Source organism: Mirounga angustirostris, unplaced genomic scaffold (genome assembly GCF_029215605.1).
Source record: "Mirounga angustirostris isolate CCGP_5_RB_7025 unplaced genomic scaffold, mMirAng1.0.hap1 SCAF_7, whole genome shotgun sequence".
NCBI classification, from domain to species: domain Eukaryota; kingdom Metazoa; phylum Chordata; class Mammalia; order Carnivora; family Phocidae; genus Mirounga; species Mirounga angustirostris.
This window is the reverse complement of record NW_026991715.1, coordinates 126,561,141-126,574,607: the sequence shown is the minus strand read 5'-3', so window position 1 is coordinate 126,574,607 and position 13,467 is coordinate 126,561,141. Positions and strand designations below refer to the sequence as shown.

The window sequence follows — 13,467 nt, the reverse complement described above, 5'->3', positions numbered from 1 at the left end:
GTATTTTTTCCTAAGAGCATAGCAGTGAGGGTAGAGAATAGAAAAGGGTACATTTCTAGTCCTCAACCGATTGATTTACATGAGGAGATAATGTGGGAGTGCAGGATATTTAGCTGACAATCCGAGTTAGCGCACGGTAGATGTTCAATAAAGGCTCACTCAACCAACGACCATGAATGCTGATACTTCCAACCTTCAGAGGGACAAACCCGTGGTACAGGGGCAGGTTGGACCACTGGAGGCCTGAAAAGTGAGCAGAAAGCTGAGACCCAAGAGCAGCCTCACTGACTACCAGCTCTGGGATCCAGGTGTGGGTTGTACAAAGGATTAAAGTGAGCAGCCAAGCAGCCTAAGCCACACCGGGTAGCATTCCTGGGGCACTGGTTTGGGCAAAGAGAGATTGACTGTTGGAACAGGTGTGTCAGAAGCTTCTGGCAGAAATAACTGAAATCCAGTAGTGAAGGCAAAGGGAATAGAGAATTTTTGTGAATCATTTCTCATTAGTCCGAGCAGTACATGCCTCTTTGGGGAATGGTAGAACTCTCACATACTAGATGGAAGGCTCTCGTCCTAAAAAGTGAATCCACATCTAAAATCAACAAGGAGGAAAGAAGAGAAAGGACAGGGCAGCAAATAAGAGCTGCTCTTTGTTAATTCCTTACTCCTTCCTCTGTATGTGCCAGGCACTGCTCGAAGGACTTTCATGTATCTTACATTAGACCTTCACAACAACCCTGTGCTGTGACTTCTGTTATAATCCTTCAGCATTGTTCAACTAGTTGAAGGCCCGCCACGTGAAACAGCAAAGAACCTCATTCTGCACTGATCGATAGGACGTTACAAAAACTGAAGATGGAAATTACAGGAAGCGGATTTCAGTTCAATAAATGCAGAAAGAATCCAATGATTAGAACCATCCAACAAATAACAGACTTTTGAAGCAACTGAGCTGCTTATAAGCAGAACGTTTGCACATGTTTATGGAATGGAGGGCTAGGGGAAAGAATCTTTATGAAAGTCTTCAAGGCCTGCAATACTGGGTCACAGACAACTAGATAAGCATTTCCCAAAGTGGGATCCATGGGACACTAGTTTTACACAGTGGTCCACAGAAAAGGACTCAGTGATCAAGTGAAATTGGGAAGTACTGCATACTCTGTGCTTCCCTTTCCCTGGGAGATTGACAAGTATATTAACATATTAGGACATCAAGATGCCCTGCCATTAAGAAACCTTTTTGATATGTTAATCTAGCATTTCTGAAACTATTTGACATTGCAAAGTTTTTGGGTTTTTTTACCCCCAAGAGGGTACTCATTAACAGCTCACAGGACAAGTTTTCTACCCAATAAATTTTAGAAAATACTATGCTTGATGATTTTCTAACGTCCCCTTCAAAACTAGGATTCTGTCTCTAAGCATGACAAGTGAAAACACTTACTGTCACAATGTGAGATTTGTCCATGTAGGAATATCTTAAAACTTAATTTGGTTGCTCTGCAAGAAAAGAAAAATGTTTAGTTTTCCTAATCATTTCAAAATGCTAGTTTGAAAAGTTACTTAAATGTATATTTATGTTTAAAATCCAAATATTTAAAACATGTTTTATAATTTAAAACAATATATGAATGGTCATTTTATTTTATACTATAGATTCAATTTAACCAAGTGAACTTTTTCCTGTTTCAGTCATTTGCCTAGAAAAGTTTAACAATGTACAAGACAGCTTTTCAGGAGCAATGTGGTTTACCCTTTTTTGTATCAAAAACGAACTTATTGAAACTGTTTTTGTCTTCTGTTGTCAACTACAATGCAAAAGCATTTATTTATTCTAGACTGTGAATACGGTAGTACAAGACTATTTCTGGATGTTTTATGAAATAAATAGTAACATTACTTGCCCGATAAATATTGGGATCCCTTCATAAATATCCTTGGGTTAGGGTCAGCGAAGGGCTTTGAACACTAGGTCAGGTTTGTTCTTTTTGGGAAAAAATGCTTTCTATAATTAACTATATATCATGGAATGCTTCTGCAGAAGAGCTTCAGTCTCTAGGCCCTCAGGCACTGGTTTAAGTAGCCCCACTCGCCAAAGCGAAGTCTGGAAGTCATGTTCACACCACCAAAGAGGAGCATGGATGTGCCAACTGATCTGACACCTAATGGGAGAATGGGTTGGCAGACTCATGGTGCATTTGGCACTCACGATGCACACATGTCCTCATTCCTGCAAAGGGGGTAGCCTGGCTGGCAGGGAGTCCCTTGTGAATGACTGATGCTCCACTTATTGCCAGTTCCTCTGTGTCCTCCATTTCCCCCAAGGCACTACTGGCAATGCCAACAGACGGGGTTTGCTGTGAGCATGGAGGAGTGATCTCCCTAGTACGCGTTATTGAGCAAGAGTGGAAACTGTGAAAAGAGAACTGACCATTGCCTTTGCCTTACCTTGTCATTTCTCCACAACTAGGTTAAATAGTCCTAGAGGACCAAAACCTAGTCTTACTTTGTACTTCAGTTTTTTTGTATTTGTATCTGTACCCATATTTGTATTTCGTATTTGTATATATCATATTTTTGGCATCTCCCAAATCGATTAACTTGTTACCTCTGGTAGAAGACATTCACATGTTTGTTAATGTATTAGTTGATTGGATACAGGACACAGGAATTCTTAATGTCCTAATAATGAATAATATGTACTACTTTGGACATCATACTTACTGTAATCTTTTGTCACAAGGTCAAGAGGCATAGAAACTCCACCTTGTTGAGTGGAATCATACTCAATGAGTACAGAAAACACAAAGTCACCAGTTATCTTTCATTGTTATATATGCCTTTAGATATATATATATAAGATATATGCCTTTGGATATATGCCTATAGCCAATTCTTTCTCTTTTTTTTAAGATTTTATTTATTTATTTGACAGAGAGAGACACAGCAAGAGAGGGAACACAAACAGGGGTGGTGGGAGAGGGAGAAGCAGGCTTCCGCAGAGCAGGGAGCCCAATGCGGGGCTCAATCCCAGGACCCTGGGATCACGACCTGATCCGAAGGCAGACACTTAATGACTGAGCCACCCAGGTGCCCCTAGCCAATTCTTTCTTAATTTCCAGAAAATTGATTTCAACTGAAATACTTTAAAATAGTGCTTACAGAACTTATGGGGGAAATTGTAAAGATCAGCTTGTTCTTTCTTGGGTATTAACATTCTTATTTGCTATTAAAGGCAGAACTGAACCGTTTCCAAGATACAAAGAGACTCCTTCAAGATTATTACAGGGGAATGGAAGGCAAAATCCCAGTTGATGACATTAAGAGATTTACTCGAGTCCCATTGGTCCAACTGGATGGTAGAGACATTTTGGAGAGCCAGCTTCGGTAAGAAAGGTTATCATGTTGCACTATAATTGGTTTGAGCATAAAACTTTATGATTTTAAGTTGAATACCTAATAAAAACCAAACTCCTGTATCTGCAAATCCAAAATCCAAAAAAAAGCTCCAAAAAGTGAAAACTTTTCTACGTTCAACTTAAGATGACTGATATGCATTATTATCCAAATGATGATGACTATTTACACACTTGGCTGCAGAGGTATAGTGTGTTTTATTATGAAGAGCTTCCAACAGACTCTGCTGGGGATATTAGGGAATATATAGAGTATATAAATTGTGAATTCTGAAAAACTTTTGGCTCAAGAGTTTTCAGCAAGGAATCATGAATCTCTACCACTTTTATGAAAGGTCCCAAGCACTTGTGTGTGTGTGTGTGACATGTAAATGAAAATGGAAGGAGTTGTGAGTCTTCTTTTATAGGTAAGGAAATTGAAAAACAGTAAAGGTTCAGTCATATGTGATTATGACTTCATGAGGTAAAAGACTTGTCAATAGTCTAACATCAAATTCCCATCAGAGCAAGAAAATAATTAGATTTTCAACCAAACATTTCTGTGCAATACAAAAGTTTGCAAATAATTGCATTTATAGACTCAGTGGTGGGGACAGGGAAAGGGCAAGATCCCAAACCCAGAGAAGCTATGAACAGATAGAAAAATGTCTTTAAGAAATAGGGAGTGGGTGGGGCACCTGGGTGGCTCAGTAAGTTAAGTGTCTGCCTTCGGCTCAGGTTATGGTCCCGGGGTCCTGGAATCTAGCCCCACATTGGGCTCCCTACTCCGCGGGAAGCCTGCTTCTCCCTCTCTACTCCCCCTGCTTGTGTTCCCTCTCTCACTGTGTCTCTCTCTGTCAAATAAATAAATAAAATCTTAAAAAAAAAAAAAGAAATAGGGAGTGGGAGTGGTGGTGATTCCTGTGATGTGGGTGGGTCCCAACTCTAAAACATTAAGAGAGCAAAAAGTAAGAATAAAATAACAAAAAGAAAACTCAAAATCCTTGAAATTAAATGAATTAATTAAAAATAAATTAATAAAACAGCATTAAGAATTAAAGTAATATTTTCTCATGACCAGTAAGGAGGTCATGAGAAAACAAGAATCTACAAATATGAAGAGGGGAAAAAGAAAGAAGCTAGCTTTAAAAAAATAATATGCAAGCTGAACATTAAGTTTAAATCTCCAAAGATATGAAATATGTATTGGAGATTGAAAGCAGTATATGTACTTTATTGGACAAGTGTGCTCAAGTCAATGCAGACAGCACAAATGGCAAGAAGTAAATGTGGTATCGTGAATATGTTTTGAAGACAGATCTGGTTTCAATCTTGGGTGTTATTTGCTAGTTGTATGTGAGTAAATTAGAACAATTTATTTTGGGAGGAAAATCACCCCAACTCTCTTAAGCCTTGGTTTTCTTATCTATAAAGTAGGGTGGTTGTGAAGATTACAGAAAATGAAATCCTCAGAGCACTGAGTACCATGTCTGGGGATCAGAAGACTTGAGATCAAGTCTCAATAACTCTCAATATTACACAACCTTTAATGCATATTATGACAGTAACCTACATGCAGTATTTTCTACTCTTATATATTTTAATTTTTTTTAAATTTAAATTCAATTAATTAACATATAATATGTTATTGCTTTCAGAGGTAGACATCAGTGATTCATCAGTCTTATATAATACCCAGTGGTCATTACATCACGTGCCCTTCTTAATGTCCATCACCCAATTACCCCATCCCTCCACCCCCCTCCCCTCCAGCAACCCTCAGTTTGTTTCCTATGATTAAGAGTCTCTTATGGTTTGTCTCCCTCTCTGGGTTCATCTTGTTTTATTTTTTCCTCTCTTCCCCTATGATCCTCTGTTTCTTAAATTCCACAGTATTTTAATTGTGAGTATTGCATGTACTTGCTTTGCTTTATCCTCCCTATACCAAAAAGGATTTGAGATGACCTGAACACAATAGGATATACATGAGATCCGAGACCCACTTTTTCTCTCTCTAGATTTCCTCTATGTAGTCTCACTGTGTCCCCATAATGCCCATGTGTAAGCAAGAAAACACAAGAAGGAAAGTACCGTCTTCTGGATACAAATACAAGAGAAATGTTTAAGTCAGCAAGCTACTGAAAAAGAACTTTGAAACTGAAAACAATAAAAAATTCCAAAGGCAATATGAACCGTCAGAGCCATTAAAAGAGGCCAAATTTCAATGTCTACAGTAGCAGTGCATTCTGTTCTTAGCACAAAATAGCAAGTCAGGCATATTGGGGAAGCTATTAAAGTTGGTTAGCAGAATGAAACAGGGAAAAGAACAGCCAGTTCTTATTGTCTGCAAAACAACTGGGTACCAATCTCAACCTCAAATCACTGCTATGAGTATCTACCGAAACTCTCAATCAATGTACAACCAACCAACTAATCAGCTACAGTCTCTTTAAAATATATAAGGGAAACAAGCATCCTGTTAAGCATTTCCACATAGCTGTCTACTTTATTCCTGTAAAAACAACAACAACGGCAGCAGCATAATAGTAACTAATAATTGGTTGATAATTGGCAATTACTAAGAATTAGTAATAATAGTAAAAGTAGCAGTTGCATATTTGTATTATTTGAGGAAAGGAGCTTCAGAAAGTCAAGTGACATGCCCCAATGCATATCTATTGATAGTGGCAGAGGTAGCTGGACCAGAAATTTTTCCAGGGAAATGAAGTCTAACCCCAAATTTTATTTCTAAATGATATGCCACCACTCCTCTCCTCCAAAGCAAGGTGTTGGGAATGCATGTTGTACTGTATTAAACATTTAGAGATGATCACACAACCTTTACCTTGTTAGACACATGAATCTCAGTGTCTCAGGGACTGACATTGAGCATTACTTGATTATTAAAATGTAAGTTGTCCTTGTGGGTAGATGTGTATGAAGAACCTCAGCGCATTGTCTTTATAGGCACAGTGCGTTGTCAGAATGCCAAGTCCTGGAAGAATCAGAGCCAAATTCAAGAAACCATGTCTAGTGCTTCAAAACAAGACCAAGCTAACTGTTTGGTGGAGTTCACAATCAGCTTTCTGGGTCACCAATCTGTTCCCCAGCAGCTTGAGTCTGCCAGACCAAATGCTTGATCCTACTACGGCTTCTGACTCTCCTCAAGTTTCAGCAAAGGAATCCTTGGACCTTCTCTCTCCTCATTCCATGCCCAACTGAGGACGCTTTGCCCTTTGGATCACTAAAGTGGATCCAAGTCATAATAAACATTCTGCCCTGGGGCTCTCTTCCCGCTTCTCATAGCATTTGAGATTTGAGAGTCCTTCAGGGATAGAATGTTCCCAGGGGCAGCTCTAAAATTTCTACATAAGGGCAACAATATGGCTGAAAGAAGGGAGAGCGAGAGCTTACCTCTGTGTTCCCATACTTTACAAAGCAAAGAGAAAGCTTCATCATCCATACTCTAAACTGGGGAGGGCTGTTGGATTTCTCCCCCACCCACCACAGGATTCCCCCTTGCAGTCCTCAAATTTGTCATATCTTGCTTTTTCACTGTCCACTTCGGGAAGCCAAATGATGCTAGTCATCTTAAAGGAGTGGTGCCCAGTTTTATTTGATTTGCTTTTTCATGACTGATTTGTTCCTTGTCAGAAGCTGATGCCCTGGATACATTTCAAAATTGCATTTCTTCAAGATTCCCATTGTTTCATTTCCCTCCTCGTAATCAACAAGAATTAAACCTAAAAATTATGTTTTGTTACTATGTGTCTCTAGTTTACTCTTGTTAATAAGACTGTAAAAATTTGAATACAGTCTTTTTTTTTTTTAAGAGAGGGGGTTGGGGGAGGGGCAGAGGGAGAGAGAGAATCTTAATCAAAGCAGGATCCACTCCCAGCATGGAGCCCAACGTGGGGCTCAATCTCATGACCTGGAGATCATGACCTGAGTCAAAATCAAGAATCAGTCACTTAACTGACTGAGCCACCCAGGTGCCCCCAGATACCATCTTTTATAGTCTTTTCTTCATTTGAAGAGTTCTTCCAGGACAACTTTGAAAATTGAGGTTAAAGCAAGATAACAAAATTCCCAAAGTAACATGTCATAAAAATATAATTCTGTTAAATGAAATACTTATATTTCCTTTTTATTTGTTTGTTTTTTTCAAAGAATTCCTCTAATTTCTCGAATATCCATATCCCCGGATTCAGCTATGTCCAAACCAAAAACAAAGGCCATACTGAAGGGCAAGATCGATTACTCACTGGAAACTGTTGAGGCAAACTTTGAGGCAGATGAGAAGTTGCTAATGGACACCTGGCAGCAGGCTTCTTTAGCAATATCTCACATGGTAAGCAGTGCTTGTTACTACATTTTCACTAAGTACCAACATTGGTAATATGCTATGAGTAGAAAATTTACACAATGTTGTATAAATTTATACCTTCAGGAATTTTTTTGTTTTGTTTTGTTTTCTGAAAGAAATAAGAAATGAAACAATTCAGTCAGCAAGTAGATGAGCTTAAGAATGGAGTAAACCAACATGTAGATTATTTTTTGTGCTGGGCCAAGGTTCCAAGTGCAGGGGCCAAAAGGTCCGTCAGGAAAAGTCAATGATGTGGGTCAAGTATAATGCAATAAGGGAGGGATGAGGCTGTGGCCAAGTGGAAATCATACTCCTAAAGAGGTATGTGCTACATCACCCTGACCAAATTTACCATTTAAGAATGAGGCCCAGTATGGCCAGATTTTACAATTTTCCAAGAAAAGCCAGAAATTCAGATTTATATGTGAAACCTACTGATTTTAGCATGTTAGAAATGAAATCAAATTTGTAAAACTTTACAGAGCCAAGAAAAACACGCATCTGGCCTTGTAGGCCTCTAGTTTGCATAAGTCACCTGTGGGGTAAGTACTCTCCTCTTTACCATGGAAAACGAGGATCCAGAAATGTTAAAAATTTTTACCAAGGTCACTTAGCAGGTTAAGTGTCAAAAAGGATATTTGAACCTAGGACTATATGAGTTCAAAGTTCATGTTCTTTTCAGCTTCACTGGGAAGCGAAGGGACGGTGATAGTCTCTGCCTCTAAGGGGCCTGCACCAAATCAAAAGAGAAGGGAAGAGCACACAGATAACTCTAATGTAAGGAGAAACTCCCCCCTGGACAGAAGGTTCACGCAGAGTTTAGCTTGGATGACCACTGTTCCCTCACCTTCCAGTCCTGTGTACCCAAGGTGGTTCTCTGTTCATTCTGTGCCAGGCCTTCTTTGAGTTTCCCCGAAATATCCCATCCAAACAGGAAGCAGTGTCCACCTTCCCAAAGACCTTATGGAAGAGGCAGAAGAGGAGCTTACCGCAGGGTCTTAGAGCGAGGAGGTGACACTTCTGACTGGGTGTTTTCCAAATCCCTTCCTGGCCACTCTGCCTCCAGGGTTCTTTTCTCTGGTTCATCCCACAGCAACCTCAGTGTTCTGTTCTCCCTTTCTGTTCTCCCTCTCTTCCTGTTGCTCTTCCTTCTTTTGTTTCTCCCTCTCAAAAGTGACTGTAGATTTTTTTTTTTAAGATTTTATTTATTTATTTGAGAGAGAGAGAGAAAGCACGTACATAGGGGGAGTGAGAGGGAGAAGTGGACTCCCCACTGAGTGGAGGGCCCAATGCAGAGCTTGATCCCAGGACCCTGAGATCATGACCTGAGCTGAAGACAAACGCTTAACTGACTGAGCCACCCAGGCGCCCCTCTCAAAAGTGTTTGTAGATGCCTTTCATTGTCTTGCTTCTACTATAAAAAATGTTAGTGTGAATTTTGACACATCTAAGAAAAGTGCATGAAGTATAACTGCAGGGCTCGATGAACACACCTAAAGTTACTGCCGAAACCAGCACACGGGAGAAATGGGAAAGGTCCGGAACCTACCAAGTCCTTGCCCCTTCCCAGTCCCAACCCCTGCATCCCTACAACACGGACCTTCCGCCTGCCTTTTGACTAACCATTGCCTTGATATTCATAAGTTTTATCACCCAAGTCTATAGCTCTAAACAGTATAGTTAACTTTGCTTGCTTTCGAACTTTAAATACATGGACTCATACCTTTTGTTTCTTTGTGTTTTCTTTTGCTCAACATTACATATGAGATTCATTATATGTTGAGTGGAGCTGTAATCTGTCCCTTTTTGTTGTTGTATATTGTTTCATTATGTAAATCTATCACAGTTTATTGAACTAGTCTGCTACTAATACACATTTGGGCTTCCAGTTTGTGCCATTATGGATACCCTCGCTGTGAACATTCTTGTACTTGTCCATGGCTGCACTTCTGCACACACAGCCATTGGATATATGGCTAAGAGTGGTAGCTATCTTCAATGTCAGTTGATGATACTATACATAATACTTCAGTTTGCATAAGTAATACCAGATTCTTCCCCCATTCACTGCAGTATCATCTTTGTCATAAAGTAGGTGACCACATATCATAAATTCTGTTGCATTCCTCTATTTTTCCATCTTGTACCAAAACTGCATAATGTCATATCACTTATTTGTTATCTAGCTGAGCAAATCTTCCCATCTTGTCATCTGTCCAGAGCATTTTGGCTCTTGGCTCTTTGCCTTTCCATATAAATTTTCAAATCAGCTTGTCAAAATTTACAAAAGTGTTGGCCATAGACTTTTTTTAGATGATATTTATCAGAATATGGAAGTTTCTTTTCATTTCTAGCTTACCATGAGGGTTTTTCATTAATATATTAACAAATGTTTTTCTGCATCTATTGAGATTGTCATATAATTTTTTTTCTGTTTTCTATCAATGTGAAATATCATATTGGTCCATTTTCTAATATTAAACTTACATCACATCCCTGAAATAAGTCCAATATTATAATTAAACATCATCCTTCTTACATATTGCTGGCTTTGTTTTGCTAATAATTTGCTTAGGCTTTTTGAATCTCTGTTCATGAGTGAGAAAATCCTAAAATTTGTTTTTCTCATACTGTCCTTGTCAACTTTTAACATCCACGTAATACTAGACTCATAAATCAAGTCAGGATATGTTTCTTCTCTTTCTATTTAGAAGAGTTTGAGGAAGTTGGAATTATTTCCTCTTGAAATGTTTAGTAGCATTCACCAAGAAGCCATCTGGGCCTGGTGAACTAAACCTTTTCTTACTAGGAGGTAGTCTTCTTTATTTATAATGTTTTTTTGGAAATGATACTTTTGAATATTGTTTACATGTTATATCCTTGTTCATCCTCTTATTTTTTAGCCTTTCTATATCTTTTCTTGCTTGCTTTCTCCCCCCCTACTTACTTTTAGAAGTAGTGCATTCTATTACTGTTCTCTTAGTGGTTACCGTAGGAATTACACCATAAATTGTGAACCTATCAAAGTCTAAATATTATTTAGTCAGTAATTCATGTGTTATTCCTAGAGTAACCACTAAGTGAATTAGTGTGTGTTACTTCCAAACTAATATAGGGAAAATGAATAAATTTAAAATATTAAGTCCAAAATAAGAAAAGAGGACAGAACAAGATTTAGGACAAACAATATAAGTCGAAAGCACATAATAAGACAGTAGATGTATACCCCAAAAATACTGATAGCTACTTTATAAGGGCAAAATGATCCAGATAAAGAAAAGGGATTGATTTATTTTGTTAAAAAAGCATATGATGCCTATAAGAACACAGAAATGATCTTCTGTTATTGACCAGAGAGGAGAATAAGGTAGTGTGATGACCTCCAGTAGCCACCGTGGAATCCTAAACCCTTGGCCCAGAGGCTCAGTGCTCCCCATCGTGCTGGTACCAACTCATCAAACCTTCTCATAAAGCAACTAGATATTGCTTCCTACATATTCCCTCGGCATTAACAATTTCCATGCCTCGGCTAATGTCATCTTTCTCTCCTAAAATACATTCCTCCTACCTTCTATTTGATTAAACTATATACTTCATATAAGTCTTCAGAGCCAGTTCCTGCTTTGATTCCTGACTACTTGGTGACCTGCTTGAAGCCCTTGCCTTCTCTGATCATGTGCTCTTCCAATCCCTGCAGCAGTATTATCTCCCCAAGCATCCTAGGTGATTGTAATGTTTATCTCATTCTTTTCCTAAACATTTCACTGGATTCTAAGACTTTTTATACACCCTACACCTAGCATCACGCCCACATCTAATATGATGCTAAGCGCTCAGCACAGTCTGACGTGGGACTGCTGCCCGACCAATGATGCTGATGTTACTACTGATGATGATGGCAATGACCATGGTGATCACTGAAAGATTACAACTACCAAGCACCAGAGAGTGGGAAACCAGAGCTAGGAGTTTGGGGGGGGAGAGAAGGGAATTATTATTCTTATTGAGCTACATAAAGTAATTTGCAAGTTTTACAAATCCCATTAGAATTGCCTAGGGGAGATGACATTGTAGAATATTACATTATTAGAAAGAGCAGCGTACAGCACAAAGAGCACTGGCTACCCCTCTTGGTTAAATTGTGTGATTTTATGGAAATGACTTAGCCTCTTCCAGTCTTCAATTCCTTATCTGTAACATGGGAGACATTCCACATACCTTTCCTCTAGTGAACGGTTGAAAGATCCAGTGAAATAATGTATACCAAAGAAATTATAATAGATAATGTAATATATATAATATTATATATAGTTATATATAATATATAATATAATAGATAATGGAAATTGTAACTATAATAGATGATGACATTAAAAAAATTTATTCACAATTGTACTATTTTCCTTGTGGAATTTAAAAACCACATAGAGAGTCACCTGGGTGGCTCAGTCGGTTAAGCATCTGCCTTCGTCTCGGGTCATGATCCCAGGATCCTGGGATCCAGCCCCATATCCAGCCCCTGCTCAGCGGGGAGCCTGCTTCTCCCTCTCTCCCTTGCTTGTTCTCTCTCTCTCTCTCAAATAAATAAATAAAATCTTTAAAAAATAAAATAACATAGGAAGCAAGGGAGAAAAGTTAAGTACTAATCTAATTAGTATTCCTAATAATTATATTTGAGTCCTGCTTTTATGTCTCCAATAGACTTTTATGACCTTGATGTCACATGACCTTAAGGGAATTTTAAGTTTCCAGTGAGACAGACATGCTTGGGCAAACCATTGCAGGGAAAAACAGTGCAAGCGGGGATTAGAGCAACTGAAAGGAGAGTGCTTTAACATGGGTTTTTTTCTACACAGCAGTCTCACCAACAGCTACCCGTTTAGTGTGTGATGTTAATTTTTAGAAAAACTTTCCTCTAATTAGCAGGTATGCAATGATTTCAAAGAAACAAGTCATAGTTAACGCCCACAATGTCAAGACATTATTTCTAGAGTTTCTTCAGGCTTACAGGTAGATCGCTCAATGTATTGCGAATAATGTTAATTTTTGAAAGAGACACAGAGGTCTCTGAGGGAAGTGGACCAAAAATATGCAGAAGATGATTATCATCATCACCACCACCACCACCACCACCACTACCACAAAGTTGTTTATAAAGGAGAAAAATCCAATTTTAAAGGAAATTGCTAACTTACAGTGCTTTGCAAAAACAGATTCAAAAGTGAATTGCTTGCAATTTAGGCGGGGTGGGGGGGGATGTTAACAAGTCTGTTTTCAGCTTTACCAAGAATTTTAAAGTACAGTAGATAGCATGAAATCCATTTTTATGGCTTAAGGGCATCTGATTAAAACCACATACATACGCTCACACAAAACTGGCTTGTTCTCTGAAACCTTTTCTGTATTTCTCCAAAGTTCCACTGATCTTAAAGAAACTGTGGGTATGTTCCATGGAATATGATTATTTTAAAAGAAATTCCATCTATTAATAATCATTTCCTGGTTCCATAGTTCCATAGTCCCCTGTGAGCATAGAAGGTGCTAAAAGCCGCTCGAAGCCCATTTGGAGGGTGGAACACTAAACATTCATAGAACAGTCAGGGACAGTTACATGCTGAGCCCCGGGGTATGAAGTTTGCAAGAATTTGGGGAGAGCAGGAATTGGCTGGTGTATCCCACCAAGACTAAGCATCTTTCAGGGGAGAGCTT

At 38.8% G+C, this 13,467-nt stretch overlaps 1 protein-coding gene across 1 annotated transcript in view; it reads left to right on the top strand.

The window, feature by feature from the left end:
• The window catches only part of SPEF2 (sperm flagellar 2), a 167,447-nt gene that overhangs the window by 109,484 nt on the left and 44,496 nt on the right, over window positions 1–13,467 (top strand). The window contains 2 exon segments of the mRNA XM_054504500.2: window positions 3,233–3,384; window positions 7,563–7,743. Of these exon segments, the coding sequence (XP_054360475.1) occupies window positions 3,233–3,384; window positions 7,563–7,743 (333 nt within the window).